At 49.8% G+C, this 27,042-nt stretch overlaps 1 protein-coding gene across 3 annotated transcripts in view; it reads right to left on the reverse strand.

Annotated features, from left to right (window-relative positions):
* AHCYL2 (adenosylhomocysteinase like 2) overlaps positions 1 to 27,042 on the reverse strand; it is a 79,421-nt gene continuing 52,379 nt past the window's right edge. For all 3 annotated transcript variants that reach the window (XM_061346863.1, XM_061346865.1, XM_061346864.1), the window contains exons 3-17: positions 24,775 to 24,918; positions 24,259 to 24,359; positions 23,137 to 23,239; positions 21,981 to 22,075; positions 16,900 to 17,006; positions 15,306 to 15,422; positions 10,765 to 10,828; positions 9,638 to 9,726; positions 8,094 to 8,164; positions 7,864 to 7,958; positions 6,335 to 6,433; positions 5,882 to 5,950; positions 5,728 to 5,806; positions 4,197 to 4,317; positions 1 to 2,615 (exon numbers count right to left, since the gene is read on the reverse strand). In XM_061346863.1, coding sequence (XP_061202847.1) covers positions 2,609 to 2,615; positions 4,197 to 4,317; positions 5,728 to 5,806; positions 5,882 to 5,950; positions 6,335 to 6,433; positions 7,864 to 7,958; positions 8,094 to 8,164; positions 9,638 to 9,726; positions 10,765 to 10,828; positions 15,306 to 15,422; positions 16,900 to 17,006; positions 21,981 to 22,075; positions 23,137 to 23,239; positions 24,259 to 24,359; positions 24,775 to 24,918 — 1,361 coding nt within the window. In that variant the 3' untranslated portion in view covers positions 1 to 2,608. The remainder of the gene's footprint in view (positions 2,616 to 4,196; positions 4,318 to 5,727; positions 5,807 to 5,881; positions 5,951 to 6,334; positions 6,434 to 7,863; positions 7,959 to 8,093; positions 8,165 to 9,637; positions 9,727 to 10,764; positions 10,829 to 15,305; positions 15,423 to 16,899; positions 17,007 to 21,980; positions 22,076 to 23,136; positions 23,240 to 24,258; positions 24,360 to 24,774; positions 24,919 to 27,042) is intronic.

Here is a 27,042-nt window from a genome sequence, read left to right on the forward strand (position 1 = left end):
GCCGAGTTTCCCACTGTTTTATTGGTGGTTTGGGATTATAGTTTATTGCTGATCTAATACAATCACTCAGACATGAATAATTCAAACATCCTTTGAACATGTGACGCTGGCGAAGGTCTCGTCTCGCCGATGGCGGCTTCGGTCTCACTGTTTCCCATGTTCAGAACCGTTTCCTTACACAATTTTGCTGGTGTTGCCTAAATCTCCTTTTCTTTTTAATTCCTATTTCTTTAAAAACGTGTTACATTAAAAAAAGACAATCTTCCCAACCCAACCCCGACACGCTTAATTTCGAGATGATCATGGAATCCGATTCCACATTGATCAGGAATAAGCCAAGCAAGGCCAACAGCTTACAGAAGAAGCAGGACATGGAGGAGAGCGTTGAAATCGAGGTGGGAAAAGCCACTTGGGAGCTTCTTATTCTGATGATGATTTCCCGTTCCTCCTATCAGCTACCTGGAAGATAAACTGGGATTAAAATGGGCACAAAGGACTTCACGGATGGGTCAGCACCAGCGAATGCTGCACAAGCGATGGGCACAGGGTAGGTCAAGCACTGCGTGAGCGGTTCCAAAGGGTCTTGTGGCTGCAAAGGGATGTTCCCGGGGGCAGGAGTGGCTGTGGTTGGGATGAGCCTGTTTTCCAACGGCTGCTCTGCTCCAGGGGATCCCACAACCGTGTTCCACCTCGACCAGGAGTGGGATTTCAGGCTGGGGAGCACAACAGGAACCCCAGGTTCAGTGGCTGGTGCAGACAGAGGTCATCCAGTGGCATCTCCAATAGCTCCAGGGACTCATCCCAAAATCTCAGGATCTGGGTGAAATTGATGAGTGAGAGATGATTTCCGGTTTGTGGTTAGTGATGGATGATGAAGTCTTCTTGAAGCCCTACCAAATCCTGAAGGCCTTAAGGTCGTCTTGAGATCTTCTCAAGGTCCTTTCTCAAAGCCCTAAGGTCTTCCCAAAGCCCTGAGGTCTCCCAAAGGTCTTCCCAAGGTTTTCCTTCCAGGCTTTGAGAAATGTCAAAGAGAAACTTGGAAGAAGTGAGCAGACGAGAACATCTGCTCTGCACATGAGCAGCTTCCAGTCAAGCTGAGCAGCCCTCAGCAGCAACAGCTCTGAGGACGTGGCTTCCAAGACCATAATCCCCCAGTTTTCCTTTCTTGTGCGTGAAGGAGCTGCCACTAAAGAGCTTTTTCCATGATGGCCAAGTCCATGAGGACAAAACAAGAACCTGCAGCTGATGAGGGACTCGGGTACCAACGCAGCCACCATAGGATAAAGGCTTTTGCGCTCACGGGGGTTGGGTGATTCTATTTTAGAAGGACCATGTTCTCCATGTGAACCATTAAAGTGACTCTGATGGGACACAAGAGACTTGGAAAGTCACCTTGGGAAGTGTTCCAGTGGGACAGCCTGGGCTAAACCAGGTAACTCTGGCAGATCTGCTCTCCATTGGGTCTGATGCATCAAGAGCCGAGTCAACTGAAGGGGCTCAGTGATGCTGAACCCTTCCCCAGGCAGAAGATCAGTGTGGGGTTACTCTGGTGTTCATCTCATACACTCAAAGGGGGGTTCCAGATTTTATCCTAGAAATATGACTGGAAAATAAAACTCCTAAGATTCCCATTAAGGGCTGAAATTCAGCTGGAGAAAGACCTCACATGGACACGGGTCCTCCCAGCGGGATGGCTGACGAGCTCTGCTTGGGTTGGGAAGAGCTCCCCGACACGTGAGCAGCATTTGTTGGGTGAGGATCCAGGGCTCTTCCAGCAGCACCCCGTAGCCCCACCGGGATCATGACTTTGGTTGCACCATGGGAGGTTGGCACTGGTTAACGTGAGCAGCAGGAGAACACTGTGGAGCTGGGATGGAGGGAGAAGTGATGGGTCCTACCCCACCACCACCATGGCTACCTCCAAGTGGGCACCGCTCCTGTCCTCCCAGCTCCTGCTATGGGCTGACACTGACAACCAGACCCTTCGTTACAGCTTTCAGCAGTGCTAAGGCAAAGTTCATCCACTCGCTGATGGAACCATCCCTTGGGAAGCTCAGTGGAACTAGGAGAGGTTCCTCCAGTGAGGCGGCACCCGGCTGGTCGGCAGCGCTTGGAGCATGGATTAAGCTGTGTTGGCATGAGAAACACAAACCCAGCCCCCTTTCATCCAACCCTCGTGGCTTGTGAGATCCTGGAAGAAGCATTGGGATGTGAAGGAACCCGCAAGCAACAACCTCCAAGTGGGATCCCTGTTGCATGTGTCGGACGGATGAAGGGTGCGTACAGGCTGTTCCAAGTCCATCACAGCCATCCCATTGCAACAGCTTCTTCCTCACCTCCTTCCTCATCCTCTCAGCCCCGAAAAGAAGAACAACCCAAAAGAGTAAAATGAAAGAAATGGAAAGAAATCCAGCGTCTCCCTCAGTGCGGCGGCAGAGCCCGCATGGAGAGTGTTCTATTCAATAAATAAATAACCTAACACACTGTCTACTACGAGAGCAAGCCCGGCTCTAGCTTAGGGAGCTGGAGCTGATTAATCCTGTACAGTAGTTGAGAAAAGACTTGGGGTCTTGTTCCTCACAATTCTCCGGGATACAGCGGCACGAACTTAGTATCTGGGGAAGAGAAGAGAAAAGGAGGTTTGTGGGAGGTGCTGTGGAAGAGACACGGAGCTGCCCCAGCACTGACATGGTGTGTTCTGGGAAGGGTAGACACCAAGGAAGGAAATGGTTTAGAAAAGGACACAGTCTTTTATCTCCCACCCCATAAATACCACATATAGGGACAGGCTGAGAGAGCTGGGCTGGGGCAGCCTGGAGAAGAGAAGGCTCCTGAAGGGGAGACCTTAGAGCAGCTCCAGTGCCTAAAGGGGCTGCAGGAAAGCTGGAGAGGGGCTTGGGACAAGGGCCTGTAGGGACAGGCCAAGGGGAATGGCTTGAACCTGCCCGAGGGGAGACTGAGCTGAGCTCTTAGGCAGAAGCTCTTCCCTGTGAGGGTGCTGAGGCGCTGGCACAGGGTGCCCAGAGAAGCTGTGGCTGCCCCATCCCTGGCAGTGTTCAAGGCCAGGTTGGACACAGGGGCTTGGAGCAGCCTGGAACTGGATGAGCTTTAAGGTCCCTTTTAACCTAAACCAGTCTTGGATTCCATGATATTTACATATCAAAATACAAAACTTGGGAAAACTCAAGTCTCCTTTTTGTATCTGGAGGCTTCAGTTCCTGCAGGACACCAAGCTGAAGCTGTCTGAGTACATCTCCACCCCATGGTGCATGGGAGGGTGTTTGAGTCATCGTGGCTCTTCCTCAATGCAGGGAATTTGCTATGACCCTCAACTTATCCCAGCTTCCCCACATGTGGGATGAACCACCCTCCCCACGGGGTTGTAACTACAGCCAGGCACTGAAACTGGGCAATGAGAATGGGACTGGAGGAGATTCCTCCACAGGAATGGTGACTGCACATCACACAGGGCAGGAACAAGAAATAAAGCTCAGGATCTGTCCAATCCCACTGCACCCCCCAAATCTGAGCTCTTGTGTGAGTGCTGAACAATCTGCACACCAAAATACCTTTTCCTGCAAGAAATGGATCACTGAATCATGGAATGGGGTTGGAAAGGCCCTTAAAGCTCATCCAGTTCCAACACCCTGCCACAGGCAGGGACACCTCCTATTAAAGCAGGTTGCGAAAGGATCTGGGCTTCAACCCCCCAAAAGCTGATGTGTGCTTGTGCAAATTCACTTTCAGGATAAAAAATGCTTTGGAGTGCTGGCTGCAAACGTAAGCCTGGAAAGGGAAGTGATCCAGGGGCTCAGACTGGGAATTAGTGTTGGGTTTTGGGATCAGCCCGTGCTGAGGGATGAGAACCATGGAGCTGAGCCCGTCCCAGCAGCTCCCAGGGCTCGGAGCCATCTCGTCCTTCATTCCCCTGTTAAAAATAAAGCTGTCACCTGAGTAGGGGGTGGCATCTCTGCCATTTGTCACCTCCAGTGACAGCTGCTGCCATGTACAAAGGGCTCGTGTCCTGCCAAGGGCTCCGTGGCACAGCTCCAAACACGCTGACCCCTTCCCGCTTTCCACGTGGCAATGGGAATGAGCAGGGTATCTTCCCAGTGGGATTAAACCCCATCCCCTCAGCACCCCTAATGTGTACCCCTCCTCCTGGCAGAAGAAGGGGAGAGGGTGAGGAGCAGCACCTGTAGTAGTTTGGTTTGAAAGGTCCGTTCTTATTCAGTCCCAGGTATTTTGCTTGTTCATCCGTGAGCTCTGTCAGGTGGGCATCAAACGTTGGGAGGTGGAGGCTTGCCACGTACTCATCTGGAATCACAGAATCCCAAGGGTTGGAAGGGACCTCAAGAGATCATCTGGTCCAACCCCCCTGCAAGAGCAGGGTAACCTAGAGTACATCACACAGGAACTTGTCCAGGCCTTGAATATCTCCAATGTGGGAGACTCCACAACCCCCTGGGCAACCTGTTCCAGTGCTCTGGCACTCTCACAGTAAAGAAGTTCTTCCTGATGTTCACATGGAACCTCCTATGCTCCAGTTTACACCCATTGCCCCTTGTCCTATCACTGGACATCACTGAAAAAAGCCTAGCTCCATCATCCTGACACCCACCCTTTACATATTTGTAACCATTGATGAGGTCACCCCTCAGTCTCCTCTTCTCCAAGCTGAAGAGACCCAGCTCCTTCAGCCTCTCCTCATAAGGGAGGTGTTCCACTCCCTTCATCATCTTTGTGGCTCTGCTCTGGACTCTTTCAAGCAGTTCCCTGTCCTTCTTGAACTGAGGGGCCCAGAACTAGATGTAATATTCCAGATGTGGCCTCACCAAGGCAGAATAGAGGGGGAGGAGAACCTCTCTTGACCTACAAACCACCCCCTTTCTAATGCACCCCAGGATGACATTTGCCTTCTTGGCCACAAGGGCACATTGCTGGCTCATGGTCATCCTCCTATCCACCAGGACCCCCAGGTCCCTTTCCCCTTCACTACTTTCCAGCAGGTCAGTCCCCAACCTGCACTGGTACATGGGGTTGCTCTTCCCCAGATGCAAGACTCTACACTTAGTATGGGTGAGGAGAAGGCAACGAGTGCCCTCTGTGCAGCAGGTCCTCCTGTGCAGCACTCCTCTGGTCTTTGCTGCTAAACTGATTTCACCCTGAGTGAGGAAAACCAAAGTCTCTCGCGTGTTTGGGGCAAACCTTCCTCAAATACCCTTCTAGAGGGGTCCTGGACCTGCTGCTGTGCCCAGGAGCCAGTGGACATTCCTGGTAGGTGACATCTACCACCCAAGCTAGGGATGAGCTGCGCCTTGTTCCATAAAAATACAATTAACACCAATAAGTCTCAGTTTTGCAGCAAAAAAACTGTGGTCATTGCAGCCTGTGTCCTCAGCAGGGGGGTTCTGCTGGCAGAGCTGTTGGGCAGGGATGTCTTCAGAGCCATCAGAGGCAGCTCTGCTGGCAGAAGCCCTGCATCAGCACAGGCAGACTGCTGTGGTCAGCCACATGCTTCAGCCTGTTTCCCCTGTTGGGATGGAGAAACAACACATCCAGCCTATTGAAGAGCCCAGACCCAGTGGGAAGAACTTGCTGGAAGTGACTGAGCGTGGCAGAGCCCAGGAGGCTGCAATGCCCCCTTGTCCCCAACCCAGCCCAGCAAAACCTCCCTTCTGTTCAATCTCAACACCAAGGAAGAGAAGACAAGGAGAGCATTTTTACCCATCTTCTTAGGCAGCAGGTACACGTCTTGCTTGTAGCGGCCTTCAGGAGCGTTGTACAGCTCTATCAAAGCCAAAGCCTGGACAGAGAAGACACTGAGGTAAGTGACTGCTGCCCACTATGGAGCTTTAGGCTCAGCCCAAACCCTACTCACCTGCGTGGTGGCAGTGATGGAGAGCACAAAGGTGGGGACAGTGGAGCAGCTCAGGTTCAGCAGGCGGCCCTGGGAAGCAAAGACTGGTGTTATCTCAATGTGGCACCAAAACCAGCTCACAACCCTTGAGAAGGTACAAGAACCACTAGAAGATACAAAACCCACAAGTGAAGTGTGTCCCTTTATCATATGCACTTGAAGCCCAAGATGTTGGTTGGTTTTATAACTCTGTAAAACTATTTAGAAGGGAGAAATCTGATAAAATACCCTGGAGTAATTCATGAACCAAACCAGGGCTACACTAAGCCCTTCAACCAGACACTCTTGAGCTGCTGAGGGCCCAAGGAGGTGATGTCTGGATCCTCTTCAGCTCCATCGCTCATCCAGCCCTTGGTTTCCTCCTCCATAAGCAGAGAACAGGCTGCAGTTCCTGCTCCTTCACCCTCAACTCACCTCTGCCAGAAGGACTATTCTCTTCCCATCTGGCCAGATGACATGGTCCACCTGGGACCTCACCCTCTCCCATGTCAGCTCAGGTGTGCGCAGGCTGGCCTGAAACATGATGTTAAAGCAGTTAAAGCACTGGTAAAAGACCATAAACCAAAAGCTACATAACAGGAATGAAAAGAGGAAGCACTCTCACTGACATCATCATGGAATCCCAGCCTGGTCTGTGTTGGAAGGGGCCTTAAACTCACCCAGTCCCAACCCCTGCCACAGGCAGGGACCCCTTCCACTGGAGCAGCTTGCTCCAAGCCCCTGTGTCCAACCTGGCCTTGAACACTGCCAGGGATGGGGCAGCCACAGCTTCTCTGGGCACCCTGTGCCAGCGCCTCAGCACCCTCACAGGGAAGAGCTTCTGCCTAAGAGCTCAGCTCAGTCTCCCCTCTGGCAGGTTCAAGCCATTCCCCTTGCCCTGTCCCTACAGGCCCTTGTCCCAAGCCCCTCTCCAGGTTTCCTGCAGCCCCTTTAGGCACTGGAGCTGCTCTAAGGTCTCCCCTTCAGGAGCCTTCTCTTCTCCAGGCTGCCCCAGCCCAGCTCTCTCAGCCTGGCTCCAGAGCAGAGCTGCTCCAGCCCTCGCAGCATCTCCGTGGCCTCCTCTGGCCTCCCTCCAGCAGTGTCCAACATGTTCCTGGGTTTGTATCTTCCTTTGGATCTGGTCACAGTCCCAGACCAACAAAACCTTTATGAATCATAGCCTGGAACTATTTTTATGATTACAATACATCAAAGCTCCAGCATCAGCTATTGTGGTTCAAGGTCTTCTGGCTGAAGAGGATTCAGTCACCAACTCTGCATGGCTGGGATCACTTCTTTAAATGGCTTTAAACCCACGGGTCTGGTGAAGCAATTCTCCACTGACCTTGAGACAAGATTCTCTTGTTTTTCTACTCATGTCAAACCACGGAGGAGCAGATTTTGGTGCTGCTCCACAAAGCATAAGCTGTTGCGCTGCACCAAGCTGAACTCCTGGTTGGGTTGGACTGGGCTGGAGAGGGCAATCCACTGACTCTCAAGGGGGAGTAATAATGCTGGTGGGCACCAAACACTATGCTGGAGGCTGGAGCAGTTCTTCTGTCTCACTGGCATGCTTTGGGACTACAGGAATGATGGAGGCATGTCTGACAATGTCTACTGAGACAGAGGCAGGCAGTTATTTGGTCTCCCCCACATGCTTGCTAAGACAACCCAGGTCACACAGAGCTGCTGAAGGGGAGACTGAGCTGAGCTCTTAGGCAGAAGCTCTTCCCTGTGAGGGTGCTGAGGCGCTGGCACAGGGTGCCCAGAGAAGCTGTGGCTGCCCCATCCCTGGCAGTGTTCAAGGCCAGGTTGGACACAGGGGCTTGGAGCAAGCTGCTCCAGTGGAAGGGGTCCCTGACCATGGCAGGGGTTGGAGCTGGAGGAGCTTTGAGGTCCCTTCCAACCCAAACCACTCTGTGACTCTATCACCCACCATCATCCCATGCCCATCCTGCACTCACCACGTCGATCTCGGTGTTGGAGTGCCCCATGTTGCAGACGATGCAACTGTTCTTCATCCGATCCAAGTGTTCCCTGGTCACCACATTCTTGTTGCCTGCCAGACAGCAAAAGCCATAACAAACACCCTGTTTGCCTTCCCCAGCCTTCCACCTTCTCCTTTGGGAACAGATGGACCCAGTTATGGGTGTGCATCCCTGAGGACCCATCCCCAGCATTGGGGACCACGTACCTGTGCAGGTGATGACAATGTCAACCTGTCTGATGACCTCATTGAGCTTCACCAGCCGGAATCCATCCATGCTAGGAGAAGAGGGAGGAAAAAGTAGACTGAGAAACAGCAAAGCCATGCCCAAAATAGAAAACCACCCCATTAAGTCATTCTTAGATACTCCCTTGAACTTTCTAATGCCACAAACAGCAAGGCAGAACTTGAACAGCCACTTCCCCCACAGCATTAGGAGGGGTTTTGGAGGATTTGGGACTGTTGTGGGGAGAAGTGAAAAGAGATTTGGGGGAGTTCACATTTTCTGTCCGGGCCCCCACAACTGCAAAGAGAGATTTTCCATCGAGATGGCTTTTTTAATGCTGCAAAGTACATCCAGAAGCTGCAGATCCCCCTCCTGCTGCAGGAGCCTTTCTGATACGGATTTAGAGCATCTTCAGAAACATAAAACCCAAACAGCCCCAGCCCACAGATGTCTGTCATCCACGCTGCAGTCCAGATTTAGGCACTTACAGCATCTTTAGGCGTGCTGGGTGCTCAGCAGGTCTCTCCTGACTTCACCCAGCAAGGTGTGTTCAGCACATAACAGGGGCAGGAGGGGTGTTTTTTAGGGTTTGTTGACATTGCTCCTGAGAACTGATTCCTGTGGCTCTCACAAGCTGCAGAATTGTAGGTGCTAGAAAAGGAGTCCTTTTTCCTGCTTTATGCCCCATTTATTGTGTTTTTCCTCCCTCCCACTGTACAATCCTTATGAGCAGGGCTGCACGGTGCTGCCTTGGGCAGAGGCAGGGCTGGGGTTGTTGCAACCACCAAAGTCACCATGAAAGCTTTGGGACCAGTTGTGGAGGTCACAAAGCAAACTGGAAGTTGATCAGCCCTGCTCGTGAGCTTCCTCACTGTGACAGGCCTTCGAAAGCTGGCTGTGAGGAAGAGGTTGAAGGTTTAATAAGGCTCTGTGTGGTTTTGGGACTCTGCCTTCATGTCCCTTTTCACACCTTGAGCTGCAGAAGCAGCATCTCTGCACCAGAACAACCTTTACCTGGAAGAAATGAGGTTGGGTTTAACCCCAGTGTGCCCATGTGAGGGGGCAGCCACGTGCTTTCAGCCCTGTGTTGGGGTACCAGTGTTAGCAAGGAGAGGCTTGTGAGGGGTGGGTGATCACAGGACCCCAAATATCCCTTGGGTGAGGTGTGTGCACAGCCCAGTAAAGCCTGAGTTTGCGCTCCAAAGGTTGCAGTTCACTCCCAACATCCTTCCAAGCCATTATCATTAAACTCTTTCAAGCCATTATCATTAAACTCTTGGCCACTGTAGTGATGATCATGCAAGTTGGCACATGGGATACAGATAAACTGGGTGAGGCTTTAGTGCAGGAACTCTTTTCTGCTGTAGGACAGAGCTGTGGGTCCCTCCAAGGGTATGGAGAAGCCACAAACCCCCCCACCAGTGTCTCCCTGGGTAAGGAGCACTGCTGAGTGGTTTCTGGCCATGGTTTTCCTGGGGGAATAAAAGAAGCTAAAGAAGCAGCTGGGCTCAGTGCAAGTGCTTACCAGGCCTGGAGGGCACAGATTGGATCGATCTCTGTCACATACACTATGGAGCCCATGGCCTTCAGAGCAGCACAACAGCCCTTTCCAACCTGGGGAGGGAGAAGAGCACAGAGGAAGAGTGAGATGCTGAGGGCTCAGGAGATGCTGAGCATCAATATGGCCAAGGGGGATGTACAACTCCACGTGTCTCCTGCAGCCCCAAGAGCCCTCTGGTTGCATATACTCAGCTTCTGGGTGCATGAAATTCATGGATTTGGAGTCATTTAGGACCCAGCTTAGATACGAGGCACTGAAACATGTAAAAGTGATGTTGATTTTGGCCCCAGGGAGTTGTTTTTCCTTCCCCATATCTAGAAAGTACTATGAAAACAAGAGATTACCCTTATCTCAGGGAAAGTTTGAGTCTCTTGTAACCTTTCCTCTGTTTAGGAAGCTTAATGGTTTAATCTCTGATGGTTAAAGAGCTTTAACCTTTACAGAGCACACAGTGAAGCTCACAGGGGGAATTGAGGGCAATGGTTAAATGACCAAGAGCTCCCAAAAAATGTGATTACACACCAAGAAATAATCCCATTGCATCTTTTGGGGGAAAAAAACAGTCTCAGTGCAGCTCCCACAGCACAGCCCACTATAGCTGGTGTGAACTGGTCCTGACAAGGGTGGTTATTCCCATCCTTCAGAGAGGACCATTCTGTTTGGGGATGAAAGCATGGGGGTAGGTCAAGATTAACTTCCCTATCTTGACCACGTTTCAGCATGCATCACTGTGGCTGCACAGTACAGCTGCAGAACCCAGCCTCCAAATGTCTTAAGATTACATTACAAAGAAGAGAATATAAAAGATATGATCTATTAATGTCTGGATGTGCCAATATTCAGATATTAAAGCTATTCAGAACACTCCATATTCACGTCTCTTAAGATTCAGGTTTGTCATCTGTTGAATAGTAAAGACATACAGTGCAAATGAGGAAAATCTTCCAGTTTGGGCCAACCCAATCAGGTCTGAAGGTGCCTGCAGATGCAGAGACAAGCCCCAAGGATGGGAAAGCCCCGTGGGATAAAGCCATGCAAAGGATGTGCCAGTTTTACATGCAAAACCTGCAGGTAAGCTGCGATCCCCTTACCTCTCCATAGCCACAAACCACTACTTGCTTCCCTCCAAACATCATGTCTGTTGTCCTCTTAAGGCTGAGGAAAAAGAAGACGACTTCATTAAAGGCCAGCAGTAAGATCTATTCCATTGCTGAGGCTGGGAAGGGCAGTGCATTCCTGGTTTGCTCCTCCTAAACACCACAGCTGTACCCTGTATCCCTGAAGACACACAGCAATTCTGGGTGCAGAAGAGGACCCAAAGGGCTCTTAAAACCTGACTTTTTCCTTTGGTCATTGTGGAAACACAACAAAGATGGAAGAATTGGGGGTTGGATCCTTATTTTATTTAGCTCTATTGTTGTATCCCTTTGTTTTGGACTCTAGAAATATTTAAGATTGCATCCAGAAATATTTCCTTCTTCTTTTTGTTGTTTTACATTCCAAACACCCCCAGAAATAGCTCCAGAAGCAGCAGGAAAGTGGTAATTTATTGCCCGAATCCCAGGGCTTTCCACAAATAAAGCTCTCCCTTCCACTCGGATTCCTTCTGCTTTCTCCCTAAGAGTGCCCTACATTGCAGGCTATTTTTAGCACAGCAGTAAATAGGTTAGCAGTGCAGGGAAGGTGAAATTCCCTCACATTTCCAAGAGAAGAGAGATAAAACCCACAGCACCTCTGCTCAGGCTTCCCTTGACCCAGTTTTAGATGCCTAGGCCAGAGTTAGCTCAGATCCCAACTGCCCAGCCCCTGAGGTCCATCATCCATCACAACAGGATAAAGAAGATATAAAGATTTTCATGTTTTTAAGCCATGGAGAGCATCTGGTGGGACATGGAGCTAAAAGCTGTGCCTTTAGCTCAGAAGCTGGGGGTAACTCTTCACTGGGCAGCTGACCCCCATCTTCCAGTGTCTGAAGGGAGCTACAAGGATGCTGGAGAGGGGCTCTTCATCAGGGACTGGAGTGATAGGACAAGGGGTGATGGGTTCAAACTGAAACAGGGGAAGTTCAGGTTGTAGATAAGGCAGAAGCTCTTCCCTGTGAGGGTGCTGAGGCGCTGGCACAGGGTGCCCAGAGAAGCTGTGGCTGCCCCATCCCTGGCAGTGTTCAAGGCCAGGTTGGACACAGGGGCTTGGAGCAAGCTGCTCTAGGGGAAGGGGTCCCTGCCTATGGTAGGGGTTGGAACTGGAGGAGCTTTAAGGTCCCTTCCAACCCAAACCATTCCATGGCTCTATGACGGAGGCTGCCTTGTGCAGCTTGAATCCTGTAACACTGAGCAGAGACATGGCCATGAAAAAGAAGGAAGGGCTATGTAATTAGAAGAATTACTGCATCAAGTTGCTTTTATAGAATCCCAGACTGGTTTGGGTTGGAAGGGACCGTAAAGCTCACCCAGTTCCAACCTCTTGCCACAGGCAGGGACACCTTCCACTAGAGCAGGTTGTTCATAACACAACATCTTGGCAGGGAAGAGCCAGGTTCCATCACTGCTGAGCTCAACAAGGAGCCCAGAAGTTAGTCTTCTAGAACAACACGTGATGGAAACGTGGAGAAGAAATTGCACATGCAGTGGATCATCCTGAGAAGCACATTTGGTGGTTCACTAACCCACATGGCACTTGCACACGTTTTAAAGGTCATCTTCACGCCCCTGTATCTGGACAAACATGAGACTACTTCACTTCTCCTGGTCAAGATGACCACTGCCAGGAAGACTGCTTCAAAGCCAAGGTGATGAGTGAGGCACAAAGATCTGGGAGAAAGATGTTAGAGCAGAGGCTACCATTGACAGGGAAGCATATGGTGGGTGTCTGAGCTCTGGTGCCAGCAGACTGAAGGCAGCAGGAGCCCAGCTGAACACCAAGAGACTGCCAGATGGACTTTGATGAGACAGAAGGAGACACCCCTGCGTTGGTGAGGAGCTGACAACTGCAGCTCAAAGCTTGTTTAAACCATGAAAACAGTCCTTTTGCTTGAAGCAGGCTGTCTTCTCCATGGTGGGTTCCTCCTCTGCACCATACTACGTGGCACAGAGCAGGTGACCTTCCCTCTGTGTCCATCTCAGCAGCATCAGCACCAGCCTGGAAAGACTACTTTGTCCCTGCTCTGTGCTTACTTGTCTACTGGGACCACTACTTGGTGCAGTATCTCATAGCCTTAAGTGTGGGAATAAGCCTTCCTAATGTCACTTGGCTTTGACAAGATTTGGTGCTGGAGGTGGTGGGGACATTGGCACCCAATTCCATCAAAGCAAGGAAAATAAAGGGAGGCAGAGAGGAAAAAATATCCCTGAGATGAGATTTACACTCTCTAGATCACAACTTCAAGCAGCTTGCACTGCATCTCAAGAGCAACAGTCACAGAAGATACATCATGTTCCCGGTGCCCACGTATCCGTCAGCAACTCATTCCCATCCAATCCTGAAAAGAACAGCACCATCAGGTTGCTGCAGAGCTGCTCCCAGTCCCATAGGCTGCCCACTGGGATTCTAGGGGGGAGGGAGCCCCGAGGGAAGCAAACACTCTTCTGCTTGCTTGTATGGCATGTGACTGGAGATCCTGCAGGAGCAAGGAGGGGAGAGGTGGATAAAGGATTCAGAATACCTATTTATGGTCAGATGAACAGAAGGTTCATTGGGGTTGGAAGGGAGCTCTGGAGATCATCCAGTTCAAACCCTTGCCAATGCAGGGCCACCCAGAGCAGGTCACAGAGGAACATGTCCCAGTGGGTTTTGGGTATCTCCAGAGAGGGAGACATCCACAAACCCCCATGGCAGCCTGTGCCACTACTCAAATGTATAGAAGTTTTTCCTTGTGTTGAGGTGACGCTCATGTTTCAGTTGTTGGCCATTGCTCCTCATCCTGTCACTGGGCACCACTGAGAAGAGTTTGGCACCATCCTTCTGGCACCACCTTTGAGCTACTGGCCTGCATTGATGAGATCATAGAATCATAGAATAGTAGGGGTGGTAAGGACCTTAAGATCATCAAGCTCCAAGCCCCCTGCCGTGGGCAGGGACACCTCACACTAAACCATGACACCCAAGGCCTCGTCCAACCTGGCCTTGAACACTGCCAGGGATGGAGCATTCACAACCTCCCTGGGCAACCCATTCCAGTGCCTCACCACCCTAACAGGAAAGAATTTCTTCCTTATATCCAATCTAAACTTCCCCTGTTTAAGTTTTAATCCATTACCCCTTGTCCTAGCACTACAGTCCCTAATGAAGAGTCCATCCCCAGCATCCCTATAGGCCCCCTTCAGATACTGGAAGGCTGCTATGAGGTCTCCATGCAGCCTTCTCTTCTCCAGGCTGAACAGCCTCAACTTTCTCAGCCTGTCTTCATACGGGAGGTGCTCCAGTCCCCTGATCCTCCTCGTGGCCTCCTCTGGGCTTGTTCCAACAGATCCATGTCCTTTTTATGTTAAGGACACCAGAACTGCACACAATGCTCCAAGTGAGGTCTCACGAGAGCAGAATAAAGGGCCAGGATCACCTCCTTCGACCTGCTGGTCACGCTCCTTTTGATGCAGCCCAGGATACGGTTGCTTTCTGGGCTGCAAGTGCACACTGAAGCCGGCTCATGTTCATTTTCTCATCGACCAGCACCCCCAAGTCCTTCTCCTCAGGGTCTGCTCTTCTCCAGACCGACCAGGCCCAGCTCCTGCAGTCTCTCCTCATAAGAGAGATGCTCCAGACTCTGAGCATCCTTGTGGCCTCTGCTGGACCCTCTCCAGTAGCTCCTTGTCTTTCTTGTACTGAGGAGCCCAGCACTGGACACAGTGCTCCAGATGTGGCCTCAGCAGGGTCAAGCAGAGAAAGAAGATGTTGTGATGAAGGAGCTGGATGACTCACACACACCCCTCAGACACAGATGGGTTTTACCCTGATGCCACAAAAGTTAAGAGGAACGAGAAGGAGTATTGTAGCCATACATGAAGACTTCTGAAGTCCTCACACAGGGAAGCTGCAGGGTTTGAACACAGCTCCAGCCACACTCACTGAGAAGGGAAAATGCACACGACTCACCTACATAAAGGGTAACATCACCCTGAGAGCACAAATCATCACCACAGAACTTCTAGAGACCTAAAGTCTTTGTTGCAAGATCATTCTCTTACGCACACAAGATTCAAGGTTGGTTTTCTGTGGTGTGTTTGTAGAGCTTTATGACCAATAGTAAAAGTCCTAGGGTCTTCGGACCCACAGAGACACAGCTGCTGTCTCAAAATGCCTTCCAGGTTCTCATCTTTGATAGGATGGACAAGAGGTAATAAAGGGTCTTTGTTCTCCTTTAACACATCAACTCATAGAATCACAGACTATCAGGTTGGAAGAGACCTCGAGGGTCATCTGGTCCAGACAAAAATGTCCCAGCACCCTGTCCAGCCCAATCTTAGGAGTGTCCAGCATCAGGGAGCCCATCACTTCCCTGGGGACCTTATTCCAACGGCTCATTGTTTTCATTGACCTAAAATGATCTCAAGTGGGATGCAGGACAGACCCATGGACCCAGGGATCCAATGTGACATGAGCAAGGAGCACAGCCCTTTGTTGGTGGCCGTGTACTTACCCATCCAGGATGGACTCTCTGCAGCAGTACAGGTTGTCAAACTTCTGCTTTGTGACCGAGTCGTTGACATTCATGGCTGGCACACAGAGCTTCCCTGCTTTGGACAACTGGTACAGCCTGGAAGGAATACAGGAACAAACAGGTCATCAGTGGAGAAGTCTTTCCCTGTGCTCTACTGTTGTGTGCTCTTGAGGTCTTTGTTTCACTGGGGTGAGCAGTAGACATCTGGGGGGGTCAAAGATAACCTCTTACTGGGAGCTCCTCATTTCAGGAGGAGCTTTCACAGATGTTTGCATCTGTTTTCCTTCCCTACTGCATAACAATGGCAAATAGCAGACTGGAAGGCATTCTGGGCTTAATCTGCCTCATAACCATTGGTATTACAATAATCCTTTGATGTCCTCAACATGACAAAACTTCCAAATCCTGTTTCAGATACTGTAAAATGGGAGCTCCTGTAATTCCTCAAGCTCTTCCAGCTCGTGACAAATAGGAATGGCCACAGGAGAGTAACATCACAGCAGTGTGAAGCTGCTGGGACCAACTCCTGCAGCAAAGCATCAGTTTGAACAGCAGCAGGAGCGTTATCACTGAGTTGTAGAGCAAGAATTACCCAGGGTGGGAACACATCGACCTGACCTCCTGCTCCTGAGAGCAGACTCAACTCCTGACAGCAGCAAAACCACTAGGAAGGGATCTCAGCTCTACACTGTGGCTACAAAGAGAACCTGGACATCACCTCCCTGCTCCAGACCTCGGGAAGGAGAACATGCTCCCTTGCTCAGGCCATCTGGGGGGCCTCAGTCGCCACGTTGTCTGTCCCCTGGAGGTAAGGAGCACGCATGCATCAACACCACCAACCTCAGACACAACCTTGCTCCTGGCACAAGACCATGGGGAGCAGTTTTGACCGTTGCTTTGCTTTTGCACATCTCTTTTGCCCATCTTGGGAAAATTGCCAGTACCAAAAATACGACCGAGTCCTTTTCTTTGACCCCTGTGGCTGCAAAACTGAATCAGTCACTTCCTTACTCCAAACATCCCATTTCTCTGTTCTGAGCAGCCCCTTCTCCCATCACAATTCTGCTTCTGCCACACGATGGATGGATCTCAGTCATTTGTGGTTCTCCCTTCCTGGACTCTCATCTCAACTAGAGACTCACTTCCTCTTCCCAAAACTCACTTCTCTCCATAGATTTAGTTTAGGATGATGCTGTTGACCTTCTCCAGAGCCCTTCTTGTGCAACACCCTCACCCCTTCCTTTTTCCATGCAAAAGGAGGTGAGATAACCATTGCCCCTTGGGAAAACAAGGCCTTGTGCACTTTCTCTACCCAGGCAATGGTCAGCAGATGCTTCTGCTCCTCATCTGGAATTCAGAGCAGTAGTTCCAAGTCTATTGCTTTCACTATATGAGAGTTAAACCACCTCTCAAGGGAAAGCCAAACCCATGCTGAAGGAAAAGCACAGAGCATGTTTTATGAGGTTCAGCACTCATCTCTGGCATCTTAGAGCTTGGAGATCTTGTGTTATGAGTGCCAGAAGATGCTTTGGTCCACTCATCTCCATGCTCAGCGTCCAGCCTGTCCCATTACCTGTGGACACCGGTCACGCTCTCCTCTACTATCCCCTTGATCTTCTTAAACATGTTGGGGTATTTCTTGTAAATCCAGTGAGTGAGATCTCCTCCATCATCCAAGATCTGTAATCAAAGTAACCACAAAGTCACTGCTCTGGAGATCCAGGAAGGTCTGCTGGGACCAAAAAGGGATAAATCACAAACTCAAATCACTCCTAAGCAAGTCCCTGGTTTGGCACATCACATAGCACATCCTGACAGTGTAGGTGAGACTGTTCTGCTTGGCAGTTCAGAGCAGGAGCACTGCTTCGTTGAAGGTGTGCTGGAAAGGCAACGGTCAAACATGGCAGAACTTGAGGTTTATGACACCAGAAGAAACATCAAAGCTAGAAAGCACAGGTGGAAAAGCCTTTGAATCATGAAGAGTCATCAGCTTGTCTAATATAGCTGCTAATGGAGAAGAATGGAGGAGGATAAGGGTGGAGAAGGAAGAAAATGGGGGAGTAGGAAAATGGAAGAGGAGGAAGATGGAGAAAGGAGGAAGATGGAGGAGAATGGAGGAGGAATAGAATGGAGGAGGAGGAGAATGGAAGAGGAAGATGTAGAAGAATGGAGAAAGAGGAGGATGAAGGAGAATGGAGGAGGAGGAGAATGGAGAAAGAAGAGAATGGAGGAGGAAGAGAACGGAGGAGGAAGAGAATGGAGGAGGAGGATGTAGAAGAATGGAGAAAGAGGAGGATGGAGGAGAATGGAGGAGGAGGAGAAGGATGGAGAAGGATGGAGAAGGATGGAGAAGGATGGAGAAGGATGGAGAAGGATGGAGAAGGAGGATCATTCGGGTAATTCCTTCCTGCATCTCAACACACAGCTGTACCCATGGAGGGTGCTGAGCTCTGAATGCTTCAGAGACCCACTGGGGTACCATAAAGAGGTGTCTGGGAAAGAAGGCACAAGGAAAGGAAAAATCCCAAACACGTGTATTTCCCCAGGTCCTTCTGCCATCCAGATGGCCACAGGTGGCCCAAGCAGGTGGGAAGTGTGACACCCCCTGTTAAACCTAGAGTCAAGAAAAGACAGGGAGCAGATTTCAACAAGCGGCTGGTGAAGTGCCAAGGACCTGAGCTTGCTGAGACCACACTGCCCCATATCATCATCATCATCATCATCACCATCATCCTCTTTGACACACAAAGATTTCTGACTGAATCATCACCATCATCATCATTCTACTTACATGTTCCCCATCATCATTAGTGTCTTCTTTGCATATCCCCTCCTCCACCACCAAAGACTTTTGACCATGTCAAAATCATGCTCCTCTTTCCATTATCCCTATATCAACTCCAAGACATCTGACTGAATCATCACCATCCCCTTTCCATGTTCCCTATCATCATTAGCATCTTCTTTGCATATTCCCTACACCAACGTCAAAGACTTCCACACCAGCCCTTATTAACCCACTGGTGTGTTGTGTGTGTCCTAAAATGCAAGTGTCAAACCTGGGCAGAAGCATCTCTGCTCACTGGTTGGTACTGGAGCTCAGCAGGACCTCCTACAGCCCATGCCTGCAGCCCTGCCACCAGCATCTGCAGCCAGCCAGGAAACATTAATACTCTCTCCATGGTCCTGCAGTAGAAGCCCCTTTGTGGGCACAAAGATGATGTTCCTGAGCTTTGGATGCTGGAGAGGGGCTCTTCATCAGGGACTGGAGTGACAGGACAAGGGGTGATGGGTTCAGACTGAAACAGGGGAAGTTCAGGTTGGAGATAAGGCAGAAGCTCTTCCCTGTGAGGGTGCTGAGGCGCTGGCACAGGGTGCCCAGAGAAGCTGTGGCTGCCCCATCCCTGGCAGTGTTCAAGGCCAGGTTGGACACAGGGGCTTGGAGCAAGCTGCTCCAGTGGAAGGGGTCCCTGCCCGTGGCAGGGGTTGGAACTGGGTGAGCTCTAAGCTCCCTTCCAACACAAACCAGTCTGGGATTCTATGATTTGTCACGACATGACATGGTGGTTTCATGGAGCCACCACACTGACATCCATGGGCAAAGATTGAAATGCTTTGTACCATTACAACCCTTTTCTCTCTAAACAGCAGGATTTTCCACTGAAGGCACATGCTATGGTTTCCAGTTGTTCCTCCATGAGTGTCTGAAGACCATGTGCTGTCCTGCCAGAGCAGAGCACACATCTTCCACACAGACCCAACCCCTGAGTCTCCAGGATCCCCCAGATCCACTCCCATTCACAGGTTGGGAAGCGCAGGCAGTGAAGGGTTAAGTGAGCTGAGCAGCTCTCCTGGGCAGGAACACAGCAGCCTGGCTCCCAGGATGTCTTCATTTCATTAATCCCCATTTAATAGGACCCATAATCCTCTTTCCAAGAGAGAATTCAGGGTTGGCAGTTTCCTCTTTCCTAGGAGGGCAGGAGATGAGAAAACCCAGCCCAAATCAGTGCAGGAACCAGTTCTGGATAGGAGGTCACCTTCATGTAGCAGCCCCAAACAGCCAAAGGCAAATCCCCTTCATTCCAGTTCTTCTCATGCAGAGTTTTTTGGGGATAAAGCACTTATTTGATGTGCAAAGAGTATTTTGTGCAGAAAAGCAGCAGTTACAGGCGTGGGCTTTGCTCTGCCTCTGGGTGCTGCTGCCTGACACCCACCCTGAGAGGCACCATCTGCAAACCAATGTTCCCAGTGGTGGTTTATCAACCTCCCTCTTGATTTTGGCACTTCCATCTGGGAGCAGAGCATGCTGGAGTCAGCACACATGTGAAAGCATCCTCCTGTCACCCCAGGGCTGCAGGGACATCTCTGTTTGGAGACGGGACCATGCTCTGACCCACTAGCAGGAGGTATCCACAGCACTACTCACCATGAACTGTTATGACAGATTTGGTGTCTCCCTATCTCCTTGGTAGATGTTTCCCTCAATGCTTTTCTCTCTAAGTCACCAATTTCATGCAGCACAGAAGGGCTGTGATGTTTTCTCCAGCAGAAAATCTCTGGCTCTTCCATGAAAGCAACTGGTGTCCCAAGGTGCCATTTACAACCTCCTTAAACCCATCTAAGACCCAGCTGCCATCAAATGTCTCACCCTGTTCCGCTTCCAGCTCTGTTGGAGCAACAGCCAGCACCGCATGGTTGATCTTCCCAAACCCAAGATCATTGAAATTAGCTGGGATTGGCTCAGCAGCATGGTTGAAAATAACTTGGTATAGAAAATGAACTGGTGGAAACACAGGGAGATGCAGGAAGACCTGGATGGAGGTGGCATCAAAAACCCTCAGTGCTCCTAGATTAGTTTATGCTGCCAAGGAAACCAAACTGATTCCAAGGAATCCAACTCTGAACCATCTCTGTTCACACAGACAGGAATCTGCTTCCTCTGAAGGTCTGTAATCCCATCAGGAAACCCAAGGTGACTTTTAGATTGGATATAAGGAGGAAATTCTTTCCTGTTAGGGTGGTGAGGCACTGGAATGGGTTGCCCAGGGAGGCTGTGAATGCTCCATCCCTGGCAGTGTTCAAGGCCAGGTTGGATGAAGCCTTGGGTGATATGGTTTAGTGTGAGGTGTCCCTGCCCATGGCAGGGGGGTTGGAACTGGATGAGCTTTAAGCTCCCTTCCAACTGAAATTATTCCACGGCTCTATGAAAAGAGATCAGATTTAGGTTTATAGAAAGGACGTGGACTGTCAGGAGCACCAGCTCAGGCTCAGTCCTACAACCTGGGAACATACCTCCTTGATCCAGGATATTTGGGCAAACTCTGTCTCAACAGGAGAGAAAAAATATGATCCATGCTCTATAGAGCTGCCACCAGCACAAGGAGCAGAGCAGGTCCATGGTGCTTCAGCCTTGAGACCAGATGGACAAGAGAGGCAGATTTCCCCTTGCTTCTTTGGCCACGTTTGCCAGCTCCTCTCTTCTGAGGATCCATATGAAGAAGATCCTTTCCACATCTCTTCACCAAGTGTCCAACATCCTATTTCTTAATCTAATAATGTGGGCCTCCAAAAATCCAGTGTGCATATATTCGGGAACTGTTAGATCCAAGGTCTTTGGTGCTCCCCATCTTCTGTGCTCCAGAAGCAGGTCCGAAAATACACTAATGGCTGAAGACACATCCCAGAATCAAGAGGTCCGAAGAGATGCTGTGAATGTATACTATGTGTATTCTGGTACCCTGACCTCTTTAATTACTGTCATTTTTGAGGACAAATCACTCCTCAATAGTAATAAGAAAGCTGTTACTGTGTCTAGGCTCAGAGTTGTAGCTTAGGGGTGCATTTCTTGACATTCCATGAGGAAATGGGCAGGTGGAGAGCAGAAGGGACAGAAAACCCACCTCAAACAAGCTGATTTTGGCAAACAAACCATGCAGATACTCCCCTGTCTTCCACCTTTCAGTACTTGTCATCTAATGTAGGTCATAAGGCTCAAAACCTGTCAGGAAGCATGATGAAAGCAGCACATTTGACTGCTGCAGATTCCTCCACTCACCCTGTTTTCCCTAGAAACAAGGGCAGAATCAAGCAGCAAAATACAGAGTTGGGTATCTGAGGCTTTGGTTTTCTACAGTAAGAGCAGGCTTGAAGTGTAGAAATCACTTCAAAATCCAATTTTTGTTCAGAGAGACCTTAAGGAAAATCACCTCGAGCAAAGCTGTGAATTGAATGGAATATGGTGAAAAAGGTTCGAGCCCTTTTCAGTACACACTGAGTTTGAGTTGCTTGCAGTAAAGTGAGTTTGGTTGTAAACTGGAAGCAAAGCAAGCACCTGATAAGCTTTGCCACTACCACAGCTGTGCTTATGTATAAAGTAGTTCAGCTTATGTATGAAGTAGTTCAGCAAAACCTTGCTTGATAGCAAGATCCACATGCAGCAGTTGTTGAACCCACCTTCTCCATCTGAGGTAAGTTAATCTCTGGCAATGCACAGCTAATTGTAAAGCACTTTGAATGTTAGTGCTGTGTTCGAACCAAGCCTGAACTGCTAAGTGAGGTCTAGATTCACATTTAGACCAGCACTAAACCCTCCTCCTCTTCTTTAGATGAGAGCTACCCATGGTTCAAAGCATCTTACAGCCAGCCTCGTCTCACCATGTTGGGCTGCCATCCTTCCACGTTAACGCAGCGATCGATGCACCACCAGAAGTCATCTTCAGATTCTCCCTTCCAGGCGAAGACAGGGAACCCTGGCACAGAGAAGAAGATGGGTGCTAACACAGCCTTAGCCAATCCCTTGGGATCAGCTCTCCCCTATGTCCATGTGTGAGGAACCAGGCTCCTGACACGACTGCAGTACTTGCTTGCAGTCTGACTTTTCAACATCGGAGACACTGAAGGCAGCAGAGAGGAGCCAGCTTCAGCCTTCCTACATTTCTTCATCTCCCCCAAGGAAAAGCTCTGGCCACCAGCTGGGAGGACAACGTGACCTCAAGGGTAACAGCTGCCCAGAGGAGCTGTGGCTGCCCCATCCCTGGCAGTGTTCAACGCCAGGTTGGACACAGGGGCTTGGAGCAAGCTGCTCCAGTGGAAGGGGTCCCTGCCCATAGCAGGGGTTGGAACTGGAGGAGCTTTAAGGTCCCTTCCAACCCAAACCAGTCTGGGATTCTATCTGTTTGCAATTCAAGCTTCCACTTCAAGTTAGATGTTTTACCTTCCTCTCAGGCACACTGCCCATAGATTAATTTTAATGTATTCTAATTCACAAACAACTGTTATTCAGCTTCAATGAATACATGGAAGCTGGTGGCTTTGGCTTCTTCTGTGTCTCCATCTCTCAGGGTAAAACCCCTACCCTGACCCAGGCAAAACAGGATTTGGATTAAGGCACCTCTGAGGTGAGCAGGAGCAAGGACAACTTGTTTTGTGTATTATATCCCCCCAAAATTCTCTCATTACCCAAAGTTATGACTCAAATGGGCAGAACTGAAATCAAATTGAGCTTTGTTTCTCTTAGCAAAAGAACTCCCAGGTTCATGTAGCACATTCAGCAGATAACGTGCATCAGGATCATTTGTACTATGTATACTCATGCTCCAGAGAAAATTCATTCTAAGATTTCCAGATCAGGATGGTCTGAACGGACCATCTGGAAGGACCGATCTTGAGCTTTCTATCCCCTACAGCTTTATTCAAAATCAATTAAAATGAAAGGAAAAAGAATTTAAGCACTGATAAATGGACTAAATATGATGGGAGACAAAGAAATCCTTTTAAACCCAGAAAGACGCGAGTGGGAGATGTTTCCTACCGCTCTCAGCAAGGGCAGCAGCCACTTCATTGAGGGTAGAGTAGATGTTGCAGGCAGCCCATCGGCACTGAGCACCCAATGCGCCAAGAGTCTCCATCAGGACCTGGATTTGAACAAAAATAACCAGAAAGAACAATGTAAAGAGCAATATATAGTGCACAGAGCATCACACAACTGGGATTTCTACCTGATATTTATGGGAGAGCTCCTGGGGGTATCAAAAGTTGGGTTTAAGGAGCATCAGGGTTGCTGGGAGTTGCACAGCAAACATTTTTGCCATTACTTCCCGTTTTTTTACAGTTTTAACTGGATAAGTAAGTCAGAATTCAAAGTATATTCTCTATACAGCATATATATGTGCATGGGGAAATGTAAGTATACATTTACGTAGATTTCAATCAGCAAAGCTCCAGATCTAGTCAGGGGAAAGCACTCCTGTCCCACATTTGGAAGAGAAACCGCAGCTCTTGAGCTGTGTAAATGCACTGATCATGGACCACAACTTCTTCCTGCTGATGGGATGCAGGTAATTCGATTTCCTTAGTTATCACTACTCCAACAATGCCAACAATGCCTACAGAATCATGGAATGGTTTGGGTTGGAACAGATCATCCAGTCCCAACCCCTGCCATGGGCAGGGACCCCTTCCACTGGAGCAGCTTGCTCCAAGCCCCTGTGTCCAACCTGGCCTTGAGCACTGCCAGGGATGGGGCAGCCACAGCTTCTCTGGGCACCCTGTGCCAGCGCCTCAGCACCCTCACAGGGAAGAGCTTCTGCCTAAGAGCTCAGCTCAGTCTCCCCTCGGGCAGGTTCAAGCCATTCCCCTTGGCCTGTCCCTACAGGCCCTTGTCCCAAGCCCCTCTCCAGCTTTCCTGCAGCCCCTTTAGGCACTGGAGCTGCTCTAAGGTCTCCCCTTAAGCAGTTTTCTCTTCTGCAGGCTGAACATGCTTTACATCACCCTTAAGCTTAGGCTTAGAAACATTCACATAATTGACCATCCTCTTTTAGTTGGTGTAAGCAACTGGACTCAGAGCCCCCATCTCCCTGTGAACCACTTAGGGTCTATTTTGGAGAAGCAGCAGTGGGAAATCCCTGTCTGGAATTCATGGATGGGGTCTTACAGCTGTCTGTGCTGTAATGTGCGTGCAGCCCACAATCTTGGCACCAGACAGTGGCTTCTCTCCCTGAGCTCTCTTCCTCAAAGCCATCAGTGCAGGCATTTCTGAAAGGGAAAACAAAGAAGGAAGTCCATCAGTGGGATGGGAAGAGGGATGAGCAGACAATAAAGACCCAGCATAATTTCTTGCCATCCAACTTCCTCAACGTGCACTGCCTTTGCTATGGATTTCTGGACACTACCATGCTAAATGAAATCTACATGATGGGTTTCATCTTCTCTACTGCTCTTAAGAACATGTATTTGACTATAATGTGTCCTTCAGGAGTTGGTTGTTTGGAGCTACATGACAGAACCCTGCAACTCCTTCCCATCCCACAAAATCCCTTAGAAGCTTCCCATCTCCAACAGGAATGGTGTCAAGGGAATCACCAGTACACTGACCCTCACAAGAAGAGGATATGGGGGAAAGAGGACAAGTGTAGGACAAGGTGGAGCTTGAGGAATGTTCCCCTTTTACCTTGCTCAGCGATTTCAATCTCCCGGCGCCCAAATTCGGCCTGCTTGATGTTCTTCACACAGAAATCACTGCTGCCTTTGGAGTTCTTCTGCTGCTTGTCTCGGGGGGAGGTCTCATCATCAGAGCTGTCTGTGTAGGAGGCAGCTGGAGGAGGAAAAGGAGGTCAGCAACAGAACACAGCATTCCCTAAAGCAGTGGAAGGACACAGAGATCTACTGAATGCATCCATGGATGTGCTTCTCCATGGGCACACTGCAGCTCCCTCCATCCTCAGCTGGGATCTCCCTTTCTCCTTACAATGAATGTATCTCCACAGTCAGCTTTTACCTGTAGCGAGTTCTTCACTCCCATCTACCTCTAGTTCAACACCACACCAGAGGTAATGAGATTGAGCACTGCCCATGTCCTCCACAGGCTCATCTCCTCATGCTTTGCAGCTCTTCTGTGGCCTTCTCCCATCTCCCTTCCCAAATTCGAAGCCTTTACGGCTTTAACATAAGTTATCAAAAATGCCTGTTCCTGTTCTGAGTACTTCCAAAGCACGGTGGCATTCCCAGTTCCTGGATTTGCTCAATTTCAACACTCCTCAATAAGGGCAATGGCTGCTTTGGAGGCTCATGTGGGATGCTGGGAAGAAACTTCTTCATCAGGAGGATAGCACATTATCAGAGGTTACCTGGAGAGGTGGTGGCTCCATCCTTGGAGGACTTCAGGAACTGGTTAGGGAGATCCATGGCTCAGCTGATGCTGTGCTGGCAATGCTCTGCTCTGAGTCGTTCCTTCCAACCAGCATCTCTGCACATCGACAGACAGCTCTATCCAGCCCCCCTTGGATTTTCCACCCCAACTCAAAGCCTCATCCACACAATCACAGAATCACAGAATCATAGAATAGTTAGGGTTGGAAAGGGCCCTAAGATCATCCAGTTCCAACCCCCTGCCATGGGCAGGGACACCTCACACTAAACCATATCACCCAAGGCCTCATCCAACCTGGCCTTGAACACTGCCAGGGATGGAGCATTCACAGCCTCCCTGGGCAACCCATTCCAGTGCCTCACCACCCTAACAGGAAAGAATTTCCTCCTTATATCCAATCTAAACTTCCCCTGTTTCAGTTTTAACCCATTATCCCTTGTCCTATCACTACAGTCCCTAATGAAGAGTCCATCCCCAGCATCCCTATAGGCCCCCTTCAGATACTGGAAGGCTGCTATGAGGTCTCCATGCAGCCTTCTCTTCTCCAGGCTGAACAGCCCCAGCTTTCTCAGCCTATCTCCATACGGGAGGTGCTCCAGTCCCCTGATCATCCTTGTGGCCTCCTCTGGACTTGTTCCAACAGTTCCATGTCCTTTTTATGCTGAGGACACCAGAACTGCACACAATACTCCAGGTGAGGTCTCAGGAGAGCAGAATAAAGGGGCAGGATCACCTCCTTCGACCTGCTGGTCACACTCCTTTTGATGCAGCCCAGGATATGGTTGCTTTCTGGGCTGCAAGCACACACTGAAGCCGGCTCATGTTCATTTTCTCATCATCCCCCATTCCTCCTGAAACTGCCCTGAAGTTTTACTCCAAGTCTTTACTTTCTGCCTCCTGTGGTACTTCTGCACTGGACATGAGAGACCTGGCATCAATTTGTCATAGCTGAAGAGGACCACCTTTGCAGAGCAGCACTATCACTGGAGGTAGCCAATATTACACATCACTACCAAGTGAGGTGCAGATGATGATGAGTTCTCCTTCTTCCACAACACCAGGAAAGAAATGGTTGAAACTTCACTTAGGAAACATTGCAGAGCCAAACTCAACAGCTATTGGATGGAGTTGCTCCATGTGTGAGCTAGCTCCATTCCCAGGCAGTCTCCAAGAGGGAATGATCTACACCAAACACCCAAGGGATTTGTCAGTAGAGATTCCCAACCTTCTACCCCAATTCTGTGCCAAGGGAATTAACAGGAAGGGTGAACATGGGAAAAACAGCATGGACCCATGGATAGGACCTACCATAGGATAGGATCCTATCAACTACCCACCAGCACTCCCAAAGAGCTGCAGCTCTCCAGGGGCATACAGACCTCAGATCTGATACCAAGAGAACCTGGAGTAGAGGCAGACCACCTCTACCCAGCATTTCAACGGCTCTGGTGGCATTTTCACACCAGAGAACCCCAAACCAAGGAGGTAACCTTTCCCCCAGCATGGCCATAGGTTTATCATTCCCACAGCACCCACCAAGCCGATTACTTTCTCCTCTGGCTTGCATGA

Source organism: Neopsephotus bourkii, unplaced genomic scaffold, assembly GCF_033783945.1.
Source record: "Neopsephotus bourkii isolate Nb327-2 ecotype Australia unplaced genomic scaffold, CSIRO-AGI_Nbou_v1 NB_281, whole genome shotgun sequence".
NCBI lineage: Eukaryota > Metazoa > Chordata > Aves > Psittaciformes > Psittacidae > Neopsephotus > Neopsephotus bourkii.